Source organism: Arachis hypogaea, chromosome 20 (assembly GCF_003086295.3).
Source record: "Arachis hypogaea cultivar Tifrunner chromosome 20, arahy.Tifrunner.gnm2.J5K5, whole genome shotgun sequence".
Lineage (NCBI taxonomy): Eukaryota > Viridiplantae > Streptophyta > Magnoliopsida > Fabales > Fabaceae > Arachis > Arachis hypogaea.
Window position 1 is genome coordinate 14,274,926 of NC_092055.1, and position 19,272 is coordinate 14,294,197.

Consider the following 19,272-nt stretch of genomic DNA (forward strand, 5'->3'; position numbering starts at 1 on the left):
AGTAATAACATCAATTAATCCTAATAAATACATCATTACATGAAAGCCATTTATTATCGCCAACACCATACTTCATCAAAAAATCATTCAAATTCCTATCAAATGCTTCTTTTGTAAAAGAGTTCCAAACAACATGACCTATCTCGTGTTCAATTTCTTCGTGTCGCTTGTAGCCATTTAATTTATGTGGAATCTTCTTCATGATATGCAAATACACCATCTGTGAATTGTTGTGGGCATACAAGTTTCAATAGCCATTTGCATCGATGCACATTAATTAGTAAGAATGCCTTTTGGACCATTTTTTCTCATACAATAAAGCCAACATTCAAATAACCATTTGAATGATTGAATATTCTCGTTTTTCATCAAAGCACATCCCAAAAGTGTTGACTGACCGTGATGATTCGCACCAACAAAAGAACCAAAAACCAAATTATACCTGAAGACAACAACACATAAACAAATCATATATACACCGAAAAACGATATTATATACACCGAAAGTAGTTTCAAAAAACACATAAACTAAAACAACAAATTACTTATTTGTATTGTAATTGGTATCGAATGAAATAACATCTCCAAAATACTCACAAGCAGCCCTACTTCTTGCGTCGACCCAAAAAACAATCTTAATTTACCAATCAACCTCAAGTTCAAGCTCGAAAAAGAAATTCTTATTATTTTCTTTCATTCTTAATAAGTATTTTTCAAATTCTTTTTCATCCTCTAGTTCTGAAACATTACATACTTCTCTCGTAATGTAATTTCTCACATATTTTTAAATAAAACTTAATTTACGATGACTTCTTATTGATGTCACAAATGATTGATATGTTTTGCTTGGTCTGATTCCAATTTTGTCGTTATTCTCAATTGTACGGTGTACAGACATGCTTAATTATCTGTGCCATTTAAGCATCTCAGTTTGATTTGGACAGCACGAATGTGAATGATGCAACACAACTTTCAAAATGATCCAAACACCAACATCATTTAATATATGTATATAAATTCTTGTAGGACAATTTAATCCAGCTGAGGGATTTGTCTTCTGAGTTGGAGATAGTTCAATTTCCATTTTTCCTCTCTGCTATATGTAATCAGTTAGTTCTTATTTTCATTTGTCTTCTTATTTGTGTTCCGAATTTTTGTAGAGAAATATGCAAATTTACAATAATCTTTGTAAAATTTTTCAGCTTCTTCAAGCATGTTAAAAATCATCCCAACCTTTGGCACAAGCTGCTCATTAACATCACACATAAATTGAAAAACACCGAACGCATTTTCAAAAATAAACCAATTTATAATTCTAAATGCACTAAAACTGAAAACGAAATAAATTCATCAAAATAATAATTCAAATTCAGAACTCCTACATTATTACATTCAAATTCAAACTATCAACCATGAACAATAATTTCACAAACAAAAACAAAATTATTCAACTACAAAATTATAAACTACTAACAAACTATATAAACTAGATTCGAACCACACCTCAACTACTTGATTCAATTCAAAATAATAATCCAATTCGCCCTGGTTTAATTGACAGCCTGAACTTGGAAATACACCGAAAGCATTTCAAAAGTAAACCAAATTATAATTTCAAATGCACCAAAACTGAGAACAAAACAGATTCATCAAAATAATAATTCAAATTCAAACCATCAACCATGAACATCAATTTTCTCAAACAAAAACAAAATTATTTAACTACAGAATCATAAGCTACAAACGAATTACATTAACTAGATTCGAACCACACCTCAGCCACTTGATTCGATTCAAAACAATAATCCAATTCGTTTTGGTTCAATTGATAGTCTAAACTTGAATCATTCTCGAAAATGAAATACCTGTTCAAACCTGATTTCACTACTTGATTTCAAAAATTTGATCCAGGTCTTCAAATCAGATAAAAGAGTATTGATCTTGGACGAAGAAAACACAAAAAATGAAAATAACACATAAAAAAGAAGAGAACGCATAGAAGGAAGAGAACGTAGAGAATGCAGGAAATACTGAGAAAATTCAAAAAAGCAAACAAAATCCAGATGAAAAAGACAGTTATATATATTCGTGCGTTAAGTCAAAAATTTGTTAAAAGTAGTAGCGCGTGAAAGTGAATTAGGTTAAAACTACTTGGTTGGACTTAGTTGGTTAAATAACTTAATGTAGAGATTAATTGAATCTAATTTTCTTTCATTTTTTTCATAAAAATAAATTTAAAAAAATATATAATAATAAATATAATTATAAAAATTTGATTAAAATAATAAAAAATTATATCTCTTAATAATATTTTATATTTTTTGTCAAAAAATATAAAATACATTAATTTAATATTTATGAACATAATATTTCTATTTATATCTTAGTTTTTTAAAAGAGACATGCTATACATACAAGCATTTTTGGCTTACAAGCTATACAAGTTGGGAAGTCCAAGAGAAAAACACGCGCCCACTCCTTTAAATTGAGCGTCCAACGCACATGCCCTACAACACGTTCATTATGCCGCACTCTTCCTCTTCTTCCTCAATCAAAACGCAAACCATCAAGATTCAAGCGACATTCGAAACAAACTACGATTCTTCGAAGAGTAGAAGAAATCAAGAAGAAAAGATACAAATCTCCATAAAAAATCACCAAAAAAACGAAGAAACATTATTCAAGGTGCTGTTTTACTGTTCTTCTAGGTTTTTTTTCTAGATTGTCTCTGTCATGTGCCTCATCCTTAACCAGCAAAACATTAAAAGATTTCAAGAAGAAATATACTATCTCCTCTTGATATTGGGTGTATTTCTGTAATCGTTTGGTTTATTTCTGTAACCGTTTGGGTGTATTTCTGTAATTCTTTGAGTGTATTTCTATAATCCTTTGGGTGTATTTCTGAAATTCCATTATCTTCAAAACAATTTCAAAGTTTGATTTCAGAAATCATGAAAATCGAAAAAAATAGAAGGAGATCGAAGGCAAAGAGAGAACGCACGAAGGAGATCGAACAAATTTGGCAAAAAACTCAAAAAAAGAAACAGAATCTTTTGAAAAATGGAAGTTATATATTCATGCGTTAATTGATTTAGATTGATTTAAAAGTTCGATAAAGAAGCCTGTAACATAAGCAGCGCGTTTATGGAGTTTCGTTCTCTTCGGACTTGTAAAATTTGTAAACGCAAAACACTTGTATGGAGAGATTAATCTTTTTAAAAATACTAAAAAGCTAACAATTATATAATAAGATTAAAATTTTATTTTCAATCTCAAGCTAAATTCCGTGAGCATCCGACAGACGACATGTTAGTGTGTCTGTCTGTGTGAGAGAGGAGAAATTTGAAATGAATTGTTTACAATTTACATAGCTTGGACTTTGATTCACCAATCACGCGTTACTTCCAGTGCTCCATTATCAAAGCTCTTCCACAACAATTCAACCTTTCTTTTTTCTCTGGTAAGAATAATCACTCTCGTTCTTCATTATTTTATTTCAGAATCAGAATGTGAATCTAGCCAGTACTTTCGCTTTCGTGTTTTTTTATTTACTAATACTGGAATTTCCTCAGTTACTAGTAGTATTTCGTTGAGGACTTTTATCGAACACGTAGAGAAATGAAACTGAGTCCAAGAGAGATAGAAAAGCTAGAACTGCACAATGCTGGATTCCTTGCACAGAAACGCCTTGCTCGTGGTTTAAGACTCAATTATACCGAAGCTATTGCTCTTATAGCAACACAGGTAGTTTTGCTTGTCTGCTTTTTTTTTTAAATCTTTTTTGCATGAGAAGTTTTGTAATCTGTTAAGGATTCCACTGTCAATTGCATACAGAAGCCAAAATCTTAACCCTTTGAAGGTTGATATATTATATATGATATGGTTTAATTTAATTTGTCCAAATGGAGTTGGTTTAAGTGGTACATACTTAGGGTGCGTTGGTTTCTGATTTCATAAAGTAATTTTACAACTTGATTTCTTTCTCTTTTTCTTTCTTTAATCTTTTTTATTATTAGGTTATACATTATAATCAAATTCTTGAAGTTGATTTCTTTTTTCAGTAAAAATAAATAAATAAATAAGCACACTGAAACAAAGGCACCCTTAATTTCCTTAAACAAGGTCTCAAGTTATACATAAAATTCAAAGACGTGAAAGTTGTTTTCTTTTTTTCTGTAAGAAATTGCTGAAACGAACAAACCCTTAATTTAATTACTGCGGATTGAGTAAATCCCCACTAAGAGAGCTAGCTTTACCATGAAAAAGATTCTAAAGTTCAACATGATTGTCTCATGTTGAAGATACCTGTGATTTTGGGAAATATATAATTTAATTTTTGTTTTTCATATTCCATAGATTCTGGAATTTGTTCGCGATGGTGAGAAGACTGTGGCAGAACTAATGTGCATTGGGAGAGAACTCTTAGGAAGGTACTATGTCAATTTAGGTTATCTGGTGATGATTGCCTATGCTTGCTAATCATAATTATTATTACTAGTTTGAGATTTCATCTCTTTGAATTGATATTGTTCGGTAGTATCAGAAGAGGAATGAACCAGTTCTCTAGTCTTTAAAAATTTTGTCCTCACACCTTTTATTCAACAGGAGACAAGTTCTTCCTTCTGTTCCACATCTCTTGGATGCTGTTCAGGTAATGTGGCTATATTTTTAAAAGAGAAAAGCTTAAGGGCCAGCAGAATTTATTGGTTTTTATCAGCATGTTTAACCATTAGTCCAATTCCTTTAGTCTAGCAATCCAACAACATACTTTTAGGCCACACTTTTAAACATTGCCGGCTAACTGCTGGCTAAAAACAATAAATTATGCTGGTCCTCCGGCATTCCTCTTTTTAAAATTATTTTTGTTGTCAATTCAAAAGGTTAACTTGTTACTGTGAGATGTTGGAGAATATTTGAAAATGCCTGTAAACTAATCTAGAGCATATCCAAAGTATATTGTGGACTCAATTAATTCAATTAATCTTCTAATTGAGTAGGAAAATCTTAGAAATCATTAATGATGTTAGTGGAATTGGGCCTGTACTACTAATACTAGGTTACTAGTATTTGATCTATTCATTAGTTTAATTAAGAGGTATTAGGATTTGATTTTTGTATCCTGTCATCCATCAACAATGTATTCAGTGTTATATGTGTTTTATCTTTCTGTGTTTCCGTGACCCTAAATTCTTCACAATTCTTCAAGATTGGCAATCTTCATGTCTAGTGCCAAGAATACAACAATGACAACAATAACAACCAAGCATTGTAACTAGGCGGAATTTACCTTGTATATGTGATTTAAATCAGATTTGCGAACAAAATTCTTAATATATTTTGACCCCCGCTATTCTCGTTAATATGGCTCTTAAAACCTAAAAGGATAAAACTATACAAGTAGGTCAATCCTTTTGTAATGTGTTAGTACATTTTAGTCTCCCTCATCCTCCTGGTGTCATCTTATTCCATAAATTTGAATGTAGGTTGAAGCCACTTTTCGTGATGGGACTAAGTTAATCACTGTTCATGACCCAGTTGCTTGCGAGAATGGAAACCTTGAGAAAGCATTGTTTGGTTCTTTTCTTCCAGGTATGCCTTGTATATGATCTTAAAGATAGATGTTTCATTATATATCTACTTAATGCTTCCATTTCTAAGCATCTTTTTCTCTAATCAAATGTTGCATGTACCGTCTTTGCAGATTAACAAGATAGGAGTTTTACAAACTATTTCTTTTATAATTTTATTTGTACTTAACCCCTGATTAAAATTCTTATATAATTTTTAGTTGTTGATTAAGATCAATATTTCTAATTTTTTAGGCAAAGGAGAATTCTGTTGTCTTGTTTATATATAAATGTAGTGGGAGACAAAATTGTTATCAGCTAATTTGAAGCATTTTTTCCCCCGAAAAGATCATTGATTTGCCTAGAACTCCAATAGTGTGTGCTTTTAATTTAAATAGTGACTATATATTGTAAGGCAAGAAAACTTATATAGATAAGCCAATATATATTCCTGTCTCTCTATTGTGCACCCAAAATATCTTGCAATAGCATTATAGTGCTCAGACTGCAATTTTTGAATCACCTGTAATGCAGTTTGATATTGGAGAACTTTTTTTTTAGTTGAGTTACAAAACTGCAAAGCACAAATTGAAGCCTTACTTACATTAACATTTTCATTGATGCATGGAAACTGTGTTCACAGTACCTTCACTTGACAAGTTTCCCGATAATGAAGAAGATGATAGAATTCCAGGCGAAATAATATGTAGAGGTGGAAGCCTAGTTCTTAACCCTGGAAGGAAGGCTGTACTTCTCAAAGTTGTCAACAAGGGAGACAGGCCAATTCAGGTGTTTGCTTACAAATGACAAACATGTCTGATAAATTTATGCATCTTTGTTTATTTTTCTTGAGAATGGGAAATTTATTCATGCCATGTTAAAAATGTTTGGAGTATGCAATAATTTATCTTAGTGCCAACACTTCTAATTGCAGCAATATAAACTGTGCACAAATTGAATATCTTAAGTGTTTTCAATCAATGCTACTCGGTACTAGTTATGTAAAATGATTTTTGGATCTATTATCGAGGGATGTATGACAATATGTATTGTGAGCAAGTGCATCTTGTTGATCCCTCTGATCCAGCAATGTACCATCTTTTGGCTATACTTATTTCAAAAAGTAGAGGCTTTTGAGTTTTTCTTGTTAATTTTATATTTCAGTAAATAGTGAAGCTTGTCTAAATATCGTCCTAAAGAGCTTAGTTTCTGAAAAAGAATAATTGCTACATGGACATCAGAAATCAGCCACCCATTTAGGAATATAGAATAACTCTATATTCACATTTATGAAAAAAAGTGCATAAACAATATAATCAAACTAGATTTACATTTATAATTAAACTTTATAAACAATATAATCAAAATACAAATAAAATACAAAAATACAGTGATGGCTGATTGGTGGATGAGATACCTACTATTATTTCATGATCATTTCCTTATTTTAACTAGGATTAGGGTTTCACTTTCATTATTTACATAGATAGTATTCCTCTCTTGTAAACACATCCAATTCTATCAGAATAATAGCTAAAACTTAAAATCTCATTATCAACTACTTTATAACATTCTGAAAAATTTCAGGTTGGCAGTCACTACCATTTTATTGAAGTAAATCCCTACTTAACCTTTGATAGAAAGAAAGCATATGGCATGCGCCTCAATATAGCTGCAGGGACTGCAACACGCTTTGAGGTGGAATTCTAAATCATGATCAGTTTTCAAATTTGATATAGTAATTGGAATGCATATTTCTTTGAATTTCTTACTCTTTTGTACATTTGATAGCCCGGGGAATGTAAAAGTGTTGTACTTGTAAGCATTGGAGGTAACCAAGTCATCAGAGGAGGTAATAACATTGCTGATGGGCCAGTTACTGTTTCCAATTGTGTAGCAGCCATGGAGGCTGTGAAGACACGACAATTCGGGCATATGGAAGAGGAAAATGCAAGGTTTATGATTTGTTATTGATGCAGTTTATATAACTTTTCCTGCATCTTTGTCAAGAGTGAATGAAAATTTCTCAAATGTCAAATTTGAATTTCCCAGGGAAGGTATTACTGGGGAAGATGATTCACTTACTACAGAAATTCCTCTAGAGGAATATGCTAACAAGTATGGCCCTACTACTGGTGACAAAATCCGTCTTGGTGATACCGACTTGTTTGCGGAAATTGAAAATGATTTTACTGCCTATGGTGATGAATGTGTTTTCGGAGGGGGGAAAGTCATAAGAGATGGAATGGGTCAGTCATGCGGCCATCCATCTGCTCACTGCTTGGATACTGTTATAACAAATGCTATGATAATCGATTATACTGGAATTATCAAGGCAGATATTGGTATCAAAGATGGCCGAATCATCTTGATTGGAAAAACAGGAAATCCAGACATCATGAATGGAATACTTCCAAATAATATGATCATTGGGGTAACTTCCCTTAACGATATTGGACACAGCAAGTTGAATTGCTATGATACAATTTAAACTCACATCTTCTATTTTTAGGCTAACACTGAAGCTATTGCTGGAGAGGGTTTGATTGTAACAGCTGGGGCCGTAGATTGTCATGTGCATTTTATATGCCCTCAATTAGCATATGAAGCCATATCAAGTGGTGAGTTTCATAAGTGGAAATAACCTCTACTGAAAGTCGTGGTTACATGTATTTCCAATATTTAACATGTCCTAGTGTGCTGGGAGATACTTGTGATTGTTTCACCGTGCTTCAATATTTTTATCATATTTTGTATTGAAACTCTAGTCTCTATCTGATTTCTTATTAGTTTGGCAATTTTCTTTCTTTCACCAAATTATTAATTGGGATCCTTTTTCTACCTTGTGTATAGGTATCACTACATTAGTTGGAGGAGGAACAGGACCAGCTGATGGAACACGTGCTACTACTTGTACGCCGGCTCCAATTCAGATGAAAATGATGCTGCAATCAACGGATGACCTGCCTCTAAACTTTGGTTTCACAGGCAAAGTGTGTTTTCTTTTGTTTGATGTATAAAATTGTGCTTCTTTTTGAAGCACAAATTTTCTTGTTTTGTGAAGAATATAGAATCTCTTTCTACTTTCAAAATTCAATTAAAGTAAACCTTCTGTTTGTTGCTTCAGGGGAACAGTGCTAAGCCTGAGGACCTACATGACATAATCAGGGCAGGAGCTATGGGACTGAAGCTGCATGAGGATTGGGGAACTACACCTGCTGCAATAGATAGTTGTTTAACCATTGCGGAACAATATGATATCCAGGCACATCTCACTTATTATATTCACTTATTTACTATTGTATATTTGATTGATTTATTAACTTTTGTTATACCAGGTTAATATACATACTGACACGTTGAATGAATCTGGATTTGTGGAACATACAATTGATGCATTTAAAGGAAGAACTATTCATACTTATCACAGGTATAGACTATCTTTGAACTGCTTTTCTTTTTATTTTTTCCTAACAAAATAATTTTGTATAAAAGCAGAGACATGTATATGCTATAGAAAGAGGAATTAATGGAGATGATATATAATTTGACTGCAAAATCGGTGATTGGTCTAAACCTTTGCTTTTCCCATTATATAATACTAGTTCTATACTTGTCCTATGCCTTCACATATATTTATCTGTTTGTCTCTGAACCTCTTCTTTCTGGCCCACAGAAGTTGATGAGGGTGTGGTTTTCATTCTTTGTTTACCCAGGTTGATAGATCAATTCTTTAATTTTATCTGTTGTTTTCTTGGGCAGTGAAGGTGCAGGCGGTGGCCATGCTCCTGATATCATCAAAGTATGTGGTGTGAAGAATGTTTTGCCCTCATCAACAAACCCCACACGCCCCTATACGTCTAATACCATAGATGAGCATCTTGACATGTTGGTATGAACCTTGACATGTTGGTTTGAAGCAAAATTACCAAGAAGTAATGTAGCTTGTGCAATTTGCTTCTGAATTTAGAGTTCAATGATGTACAGATGGTATGTCATCATCTTGATAAGAATATTCCAGAGGATGTAGCTTTTGCCGAATCAAGGATCAGAGCCGAAACAATTGCTGCTGAAGATATTTTGCATGATATGGGGGCAATTAGCATAATATCTTCTGATTCACAGGCTATGGGTCGAATTGGCGAGGTCCTTCCTTTATTCAATTAGTCCATCAATTTAAGACATAACTCTAGACTCTTCCATCATGGAAAATAGAAATATAATGCTGGATAGTGCCGAATTAAATCTTTATATGAAATGATGTGTTCTTGTAGCATTTTTCTCAATTTCTTAAAATATCTCTATGCTATTATCTCATTTAAAAAATTGTGTGGAATACTAACTATGAATGTCTCAAATTTCTCCAGTAAAAATTACTCATGAAAATCAAGATTAATTTTTTGATCCTAGGGAATGTGATGTTGGATTGGTTTCTTCCTTAGGTTATTAGTAGAACATGGCAAACTGCCAGTAAGATGAAGTTGCAAAGAGGACCACTTAAACCTGGTGATTTGGACAATGACAATGACAACTGTCGGATCAAACGATATGTTGCAAAGTACACTATAAATCCAGCTATAGCAAATGGCTTCTCTCAACACATTGGTTCAGTTGAGGTATGATGTTTAAATGTTTAGTGCTTTATCAATCTAACCAAGAATTTTCCAGGGCAAAATACATGCAGAATTTGTGTCATTTCCCATGAAAAGACATGAATGCAAATGTCATGTTTGAGGATTGAGGTATTTAGTGGGTAGTGCCAGTTATACAGCACTAGTATTTAGTGGCTCTTACTGTAACTTTCTCTAAGTAGTTTGCCGCGTTTTTTTTTTTTTTTTTGGTGTTTAGTTTAACTTAATTGAGGTATTAAAAGTTGGGGTTAAAGCTGATGCTGATCCTTTTTTATTTTTTATATATTATTCCAAGTGCCACATTCATATCCAGTTTTGCAGGTGGGGAAGTTAGCTGATCTTGTGTTATGGAAGCCGTCATTTTTTGGAGCAAAACCAGAAATGGTAATCAAAGGTGGGGAGGTTGCATGGGCTAACATGGGTGACCCAAATGCGAGCATCCCAACCCCCGAACCGGTAAAATTTTTAAGTCTATTTTTTAAAGAGCGTTCCGCTTTGTTTAGGGTTGTAGTTGGTTAATGCTAAAAACTTACACATTAACTAGCCTGACATGAATTTTATTGAAATAATTCGGGGTTTGGAGGGGATGAAAGGAAACTGAAGGGCTTGAACTGTAAAGTGAAGTTCTTTTTACTCTTTAAACCCTTTTCTTTTATCCCTTCCCCGCCAAAACTCTAACTCGCAAATACGATCTTAGTCTACACTTCGTTACTTGTTTGTTTTCTCCATGGAACTAGTTCAAACTAAACTATGAAACGCAATTATGTAGGTCATAATGAGGCCTATGTTCGTAGCATTCGGCAAGGCTAGCAGTGCACACTCTATTGCTTTCGTGAGCAAGGTATGCAACCCCTCTTTTTCTCTATCTTTTGCAAGAGAATGGATCCCTCATTAAATTTTAAATGATTTTGTGACGCATAATTTTCACGATTAATTTAATTACTCTATTAGTCTCTGGGGTAATGCCCAATTTAGTTCCTATAAGATTAGTCATTTTGGTCCTTTACTTTTAATTGGATTAAATTAGTCCCCATAGATTACTAACGTGAAGCAAATCAGACTAGAATTCGTTATCACACCCTTAACACGTACTGACGTGGCATGTTTAGTGACATGGAGGAGTCTGCGCTAAACAAAAAATGCTAATTTAGTCCCTGTATGTAACACTGAATCATTTTGGTCATATACTTTTAATTGAACCAAATTAGTCCTTGTATGTTACCATTGGAATCAATTGGTCCTCTCTTCTCGGAAGCTAGCAATTGTTGTGTTGATTGCAAGTTTTAGGTTATTTTGTGCGCACAAAATGTTAATTTCAAGTAGGTTTTTATGGAAAAATATCTTTATTCCAAATTAAGTAATGACACCTTCGATATATGATTTATGTTAGCACAGTTCCAGTTTATGATTTATTAAATATGAATACAAGGCAAACTATAAACGAGTACAATTTTACACAAAAAAGACCATAACTTTTATAATCACCTGGACATAGTTTCCAAAAGGTCATCATATTAGATTATGAATTCTGTGTGTTTGTAAATTTTAATCATTTACAGCTTGATATTCATATTAATATATCAGAAATTGGCAATGCGGTAACATAAATCTCATCTATAAAAGGCTACTTGACATAAAAAATAACCCGAAACTTACAATCAACACAACAGCTGCTAGCTTTCAAGAGGAAGAGAGGACGAATTTGACTCCCTCGGTAACTTAGACTGCGGTTGATTCTGAAAACACAATAAGACAAGACACTGAAAATAAGACACAAAGGATAGAGACACAAATTTTAGTGTTCTTGTATTTTGTTTAGTAATAAACTAGAAAAAATTATGAAAGTCTAATTTATTCTCATTTTTTTTCATTCAAAATTTGAGAAAAAAATATAATTATGAAAAATTAACAAGAATATGAAAGAAAAAATAAAAAATAAGTTGTATCCCTTGTTAGTGTCTCTGTGTCCTTCCTGTTAGGATGGATACAAAATATACTAATTCAGTGTCTCTAGATACAATATTTCTATCCATGTTTCATCTCTCAAATATGATTTTGTGTTTTTGTATTCCTATCTCAATGTCCTGTACCTATAAACAAACGCAGCCTTACAAACTAATTTGGTTCACTTAAAAGTTAAAAGTACAAATGCCAAAATGACTCAATCTTGTTACACACAAGGACTAGATTGAGCATTTTTCATTTAGCACAGACTTCTATGCGGAAAATTTTCTGCCACATCAGCATGTGTATAATGGCAAGATCTCTAATTTTATTCGAGAGACTAATTTGATTCAAGTAAGATAAATAAAAAATAAAAAAATTATTCTCGTTCTTACTAAACTAACACAATAATCTTAAGAGTATTTGTTTTTTGGAATATTCTACTATTCATCGTAAACAAACACAAAAGCGACTATTCGGAGAATATTTCGCAATTTTTAATAAAAAATAGTAATTTAGGACCTAGTTGAAAATTTGTATCTAATATAGAGACTCAGATACAAATTTTTAAACTGTAAGGTCTTAATCCAAAATTTGGTAAAATTATAAAGATCGACTGAATAATTAAGCCATAATTTAAACTATATTACCCATATGTTACACATAAGAGAAATTAATGGATGAAGACACACGCAAGACAGTCATGTAAATTTCAAAATGAGAAGAGTTATTTCCCTAATTCCCTTTCTTAGATAGACGCATGCACAAAGAACATTTATGCTACGTGAACACCAAAATCAGTCATTAGTATAAAATACATGTTAGAATATAAATATATATTAAAAATAAATTAAATCACACATATATTTATGTATAAATATATTGGTGGTTAATTTTAGTGGCTGATTTTGCTGTACAAATAGCATTTTTGTACAAAAATTGTATGTTCCCAAAGCACATATATATCTACAAGCGCTTATTTTCATTTGTAAAATGAGTGAGAGTCCTAACTTATCTTTCTAATTATTCTCCTAATTTTTAAATAAAGTTTTTTTTTATGTTTTTAAAAAAATAACACATATTTGAATTTTTTAGTAGTTTAATTGTGAGCAAGCTTTAAATATACTCTAGAAACATAGAAGTATTTATCCAGTTGAGAACACACAAACACCCTGGACATCCACGTTTTTTTTTCCTCTCCAAAGGCAGACATTGACGCCACAATGTCGATTTGTTGGTATGTTTGCAAGCAGGCTGCTTCACGGAACAAAGTAAAAGACTTGTATGGACTTCACAAGAGAGTGGAAGCCGTTGAGAATGTGAGGAGGCTCACCAAACTTGACATGAAACTCAATGACTCTCTCCCGGAGATCACTGTCGACCCAGAATCATACACCGTTACAGCGGACGGAGAGGTTCTAACCTGCTCTCCGGCCACGACCATTCCCCTTTCTAGGAATTACTTCCTCTTTTGATCTCAAATTTCACATTTTGTTTATTCCGGTTTGTATGAACCTCTTGTGTAATAAACTTTTGGTCTTGGGATGTATCATTCGTCAAGCTGCACTGCCTTCAACATGATTGATGATGCACTTTTTTTCTTTCACAATCCCTTCGGTATGATTCATTTGAACTTAAATTACAGTACAGAAATGAAAAATGATGCATTAGATGCATCATGCAATTTCGAAATAATATAATATCGGGTTCTGCTATTTCAACATCAAGAACTATTTTACAACTACTACAAGAATACATAGAAAAAGGTGCGCAAAATACGTTAACTAAAATGTTAATTTGAAAAAAAAAAATACATATTGTTTTGTTGGATGCTGGATGCCTCTCTCTCTTACATTTGCATGGCGTGTGTACTCGCGGAAAAAATAGCATGGCCCTCCCCGCAGAAGTTTATAAGTTGTAAGTTGTTGATGAAAATTGTAATTAAATGCCTCGAAGTTTGTAAATGTTTTTTCAGTAAGTTAGGGAGATAAAAAAAATATTTTAATAAATATTAAATAAAGTAAATTTTTGTTTTTTAATCAATTATTTTTTGTTATAAAATATTTTTGATATTTTTTAGCATGTAACTTTTAAAAAACTATTTCATGTAATTCCAATAGCAAGTAGTTAAGAATGTGAGGTGATTTTGTGTTATATATATATATAGTGATAGTGTGAAATGTGTCAGAAATTAATTTGGTTATGGATAAAAGATTGGTAAAAAACCTGTATATGGATGCATGGTGTGTTGTCTACAAATGTGGAACTGCGTTGATCAGAAACCTATAAAACGCAGGTAATGTTTTGCAGGCGTTGAAATCAGAAAGTGTGAAGGAGCTTGTTGAAGAACAACAACTGCACGGGATAGGAAAAAAAAATGGTGCGTGACTATACAATACAAAACCGGAAGATTATATTATTGAGTATTTAGATCATCCTCAATTTGTAAGTAATTTTTTTTAATATTTAACAATAAATATATAAATTTATTCAAATTTTATTTATTTGTGTTGTAATTAGTGGTATTGGGGTTATTTATTTCTCATTACGGTTTAATTTTTTTAATACTGTTATTATATTATTATTGTTATTAATAGGCAAATTAATCTCTATATTATTAGTGACGTTATTATTGTTATTATTATTATTATTATTATTATTATTATTATAATAATAGTGGGTATGTTAATGAGAATAATTTATTAATAATTTTTAATAACAATAATGTGTAATAATTTATTATTATTTTTTAGTGATTTATTATTATTTTTTATGATAATAATAATAATAATCATACTGTTAACAGTAAACGGTTTTTTTAATAATGTTTAATTAAAAAAAATTATTATGTTTAATACTTTAGTAAAATTTTGTAATAATAATTAATACTGTATGTTAATAACAAACTGTTTAGGTTATAGATAATATAATAAATGGTTATTATTATTGTTATTATTGTTATATTTGAGTAATTATTATAATTAGAGTGTTATTATGATTATTTTATAATACTGGTTATGATAGTGAGAATAAGTTATTATTAGTTTTTAATAATTAATAATACTGTTTAATAAATAATAGACAAATATTTATTAATTTTTAATAATTTATTATTATGTTTTAAGATAATAATAATAATAATAATAATAATAATAATAATAATAATAATAATAATAATGTTTAGTTGTTGTTGCTAATTTTTTTTTGAACAAATTATTAACCGATATTATTTAGAATTTAATAATTACCATTTTTCTTTTTGCAGGCTATTAGAAATTTATTGCCCAGAAAATTAGATCCGCCAGATACCTTTAACGAGGTAGCTGCAGCGACATTGGCATTGACTGGGTTTCAACACGTTTCGCGAGTAGGCGAAATGAGAGGTCATTCTCCACTACTGAGTGCTTTGGTGGAACGATGGAGGCCGGAGACTCACACATTTCATCTTCCGGTCGGTGAAGTGACGGTGACGCTGGAAAATGTGAGCTATATTCTTGGTCTCCCGATTAATGGGGAGGCCGTTATAGGTAGATCAAATAGCAACCACCAGTTTTTGGTAGAGAACTGCATTGCGTGTTTTGGTCGGGAGCCCGGTTCGGACGATCACGTGTTCGGGAAGGTTAATATTACTTGGGTCCGGCGGTGCAGAGACACCGAGCCGTGTGATACTCAGGAGTCTCTCGAGCGGTACGTTCGGGCGCACATTTTCTGCGTGCTCGGAACAATTGTGTTTTCGGATAAGTCGACCGTTTCACTGAACTCGAAGTTTCTACCGCTACTTCGGAATTTTCATCGGATTTCAGGGTATAGTTGGGGAGCAGCCAGTCTGGCACACCTATACAGATCGTTGTGTCGTGCCTCACGATACAACTACAAGGAAATGAATGGCTCACTGATACTGCTTTTTGTTTGGGCGTGGGAGCGTATGCCGTTCCTGGCACCTATACCCCGCGATCAACTCGGCGATATTGGTATTCCACTAGCGCGACGGTATTGGCTTTTATCGTTATTGTTATTGTTATTATTATTATTATTATTATTATTATTATTATTATTATTATTATTATTAATTTGTTCTTCTTATTAATATTGTTATTCTGTTTTCGTTAGGTGGAGTCATTGGCGCCGACATACGAGATATATACGGCGGCCTACTGCGCATTTTAGGCGAGGACCACGCATCTCACGCGAATCCATCTCATTCAAGTAGCGGGTGGACTTCGGTCTTCCTTTCGTCGCGCGCCTCAATGTCCAGTTGGCGATCACCTTCGCTCCTTCGTATCTATCTCATGTAGATGGGTCACCCATCGGAACAAACTCGCCTCTGTACACCTTGCAAATTTCAGACATCTTGTACACATCGTGCACGTACACTTGCCAATCGAGACGCTGGTTGGCGCAACATGCAAGCACATGGCGACATGGAAGTCGCTCGACCTGAAAATGGCCACAGTCGCAGTGTCGTTGCGCAAGGTTGACAGTGTAAATGGTACCATTTTGCATTTCGCGAACCTCAAACATCTCGTTGCGCCTGTCGAACCGGTTGACCACAACGTTTCCTGCACGTCGGAAGCTTTCTTCAACTCTCTTCATTGCGAACTCTGAATACGTTAATTTGTTGCGGAGACGCTCATGAGCCTCGGTACTCTTCCGAGTGAACAACTCATTCAGCCGATAGAAAGTTGACCGGACCAGGGCAGTCACAGGAAGGTTGCGTGCACCCTTCAGGACAGAATTTATGCACTCTACTAAGTTTGTCGTCATATGTCCCCAACGATGACCACCATCGAATGCCAACACCCATCTCTCAACACTGATCTCATCGCACCATTGAGTATATGCCTCACCCCGCTCTTTAAGCCTTTCGTAGTTTTTGTTGTACTCCTGCTCCGTCTTAGAATAGCCTGTTGAGAAAAACCATTTAGTCATAAGCAGATGCCACAAATTTACTATGAATAGAACCATAACAGGGAGTTGAAATACCTGTGTTAACCACGAGTTTATGCAAATATGGAGCCTTGAACCTCCTTAAGAAGTTGGAGCCGATGTGCCTGATGCAGTACATGTGCCACGCCCTTGGTGGTGACCATGCACCGTTACTGCGAGCTATTGCAGCGTCGATGGAGGTATGGCGGTCAGAAATAATACCCACACCATCAATGGTAACAACATATCTCCGCAAATTCGTTAGAAAAAACTCCCATGCGTCTGCCGTCTCGCCCTCGACTATGGCAAATGCAATAGGCACAATGTTTTGATTCCCATCTTGTGCAACCGCTACCAGAAGTGCACCTTTATATTTTCCGTACAGGTGCGTGCCATCAACTTTCGCCAGTGGCTTGTAGTGTCTAAATGCTATAATACATGGATAGAAGCTCCAAAAAACGCGGTGCAGAACTCTTACACTTTGAACCTCCTGAGTCTCACGGTAAACGGGGAGCGTTTTGATTTGAACACGAGACCTTGGCATTTTAACCGTCATTGCTTTCAACCATTCTGGCAGAGTCTGGTAAGAAACTTCCCAATCACCGAAGACCTTGGCAACAGCTTTTTGCTTTGCCAACCAAGTCTTGCAGTAACTGACAGTGTAGTTGAATCGGAATTGAACTTCTGCAATTACAGACTTCACCTTTATCGAGGGGTCTGATTCGACCAACAGCCTAATGGCATCTGCAATTGTGTCCGAGTCCAACTTGGCATGATCTTGTGATATCGTTCCCACAGTGCACGTGTGCTTGCCATTCTATCTCCTGATCTCCCAACAAGCTTTCTTTCGAATCAAGCTAGCCCAGATAAGCCAATTGCACCCTGCACCATACCCCTTGTATTTCGCATAGAATGTCTGCGCCTCAGACTCGTACACAGTGTAATCAACTCCTCTAGAGATAGTGTAGCTTTTGATTGTAGATATCACCGACTCTCTCGAACCTAATTCCATTCCAACACTAAACTCGCCATCTTCCGTCGCCGCAGCGTTGCCTTCACCTACGACATGCGCACCACCATCAGTCAGACAAGGCAAATAAAATAAACACTGTAGGAAAATTTAGTTAATAATCATAACATACCCGTATTTGGATACTCACCGGGTCATGCATGGCTTTAAGATCTAGAGTCCGCATAAAAGACGGAACACCAAACGGGTGCTGGCTTACAATTGCATTCGCTTCATTTTGCACCTCCGGATTGTCTGCCAAGTCTCTGTCATCGTTTTCGTTATCGACTTCATAGTTAGCTTCGAACTCCTCTTCACTGTCATTATTATCTTCTTCCCAATCTATATCCCCGAGCTCATCAACATTGACCTCCTCGTCGACCGCGTCCGACCCTGACTGCTGTTCAAACTTAACGTACAATTCTATCATCGGCACGTGAAATCGGATTTGTTGATAAATACAAAACATCTGCTATATACTGGCATCGTCAGTGATGGGCATTAATTGAAACTGTATTAGCCCACCAAATACTTGCACAGGACTTCTGTATAAAAGGTTGCTCACCCTTTTCAAAATGTGGCTTTGAATGTTATTACAAAGCCCATTTTGCAACTCGACAAAACTCATGGTACATGGAATAGCAAATGACAACGGACATTCACAAACAAAAGTCACTCCTTCATGTGTGTTTGGTATAACTTCACCGTTATAATATACTCGCAAATTTGCAATATTTTCCATAACTTCAACCTCACCTACTCCAATTTTTTTGACACACCTAACTGCAAAAAAAAACTAAAAACTACAACATATGTATTCGAAAGAAGAGTATGATTAGTAGAATGGGAGTGAGGCCATTTGGGTGAGGAGTGCTTCATATTTATAGGCAGGCCTCTTCATTAAAATATTTTTTTCTCAACAAACGCAACCTGCGTTTTTTATTTTTCAAAAAAATAATCTGACAATGCGAAAAACGCAGCCTGTGTTTTACCTTTCCCCCCAAAAAAAAGCTGACACTTAGCACAAAACGCAATCTGCGTTTTGTTATTACGAAAAAAAATTTTAACCCATCACAAAACGCAGGCCGCGTTTGGGTTGAAACAAATAAAAAAAATTTTGAAAAGCCTTCAGAAAGCAAAACGCAGCCCACATTTGTTCCCTTTCCTGAAAAAAAAAAAAAAACAGGCCAAAAGT

General features: G+C 34.1%; 2 protein-coding genes across 3 annotated transcripts; both read left to right on the plus strand.

Annotated features, from left to right (window-relative positions):
- Nucleotides 1–3,248: 3,248 nt before the first annotated feature.
- Nucleotides 3,249–13,857, plus strand: LOC112783261 (urease). 2 transcript variants are annotated; one of them, XM_025826114.3, is made up of 19 exons: nt 3,249–3,460; nt 3,573–3,744; nt 4,357–4,430; nt 4,606–4,651; nt 5,484–5,589; nt 6,211–6,356; nt 7,155–7,265; nt 7,359–7,522; nt 7,620–8,001; nt 8,080–8,188; nt 8,421–8,560; nt 8,695–8,832; nt 8,906–8,997; nt 9,330–9,459; nt 9,555–9,713; nt 10,010–10,183; nt 10,520–10,654; nt 10,968–11,039; nt 13,396–13,857. In XM_025826114.3, the coding sequence occupies exons 2-19, from the start codon at nt 3,619–3,621 to the stop codon at nt 13,615–13,617; spliced, it is 2,526 nt and encodes an 841-aa protein (XP_025681899.1). In that variant the 5' UTR covers nt 3,249–3,460; nt 3,573–3,618; the 3' UTR covers nt 13,618–13,857. The 2 variants fall into 2 exon arrangements, 1 of the variants encoding a protein (XP_025681899.1); XR_011878559.1 differs by having other exon boundaries at nt 3,255–3,460; nt 10,512–10,654.
- Nucleotides 13,858–15,413: 1,556 nt separating this feature from the next.
- On the plus strand, nt 15,414–18,237 carry LOC140182611 (serine/threonine-protein phosphatase 7 long form homolog). The gene is made up of 2 exons (XM_072229762.1): nt 15,414–16,132; nt 16,253–18,237. Exons 1-2 carry the CDS (start codon nt 15,519–15,521, stop codon nt 16,350–16,352), a joined length of 714 nt encoding a protein of 237 aa, XP_072085863.1. The 5' UTR covers nt 15,414–15,518; the 3' UTR covers nt 16,353–18,237.
- Nucleotides 18,238–19,272: the final 1,035 nt, after the last annotated feature.

Coding starts and splice junctions, on each gene's coding strand:
- LOC112783261 (XM_025826114.3), top strand. CDS start 3,619: ATGAAACTGAGTCCAAGAGAGATAGAAAAGCTAGAACTGCACAATGCT. Junction 6,357..7,154: donor AGGGAGACAGGCCAATTCAG/GTGTTTGCTTAC, acceptor GAAAAATTTCAG/GTTGGCAGTCACTACCATTT. Junction 8,833..8,905: donor CGGAACAATATGATATCCAG/GCACATCTCACT, acceptor TTGTTATACCAG/GTTAATATACATACTGACAC.
- LOC140182611 (XM_072229762.1), top strand. CDS start 15,519: ATGAGAGGTCATTCTCCACTACTGAGTGCTTTGGTGGAACGATGGAGG. Junction 16,133..16,252: donor GGTATTCCACTAGCGCGACG/GTATTGGCTTTT, acceptor TGTTTTCGTTAG/GTGGAGTCATTGGCGCCGAC.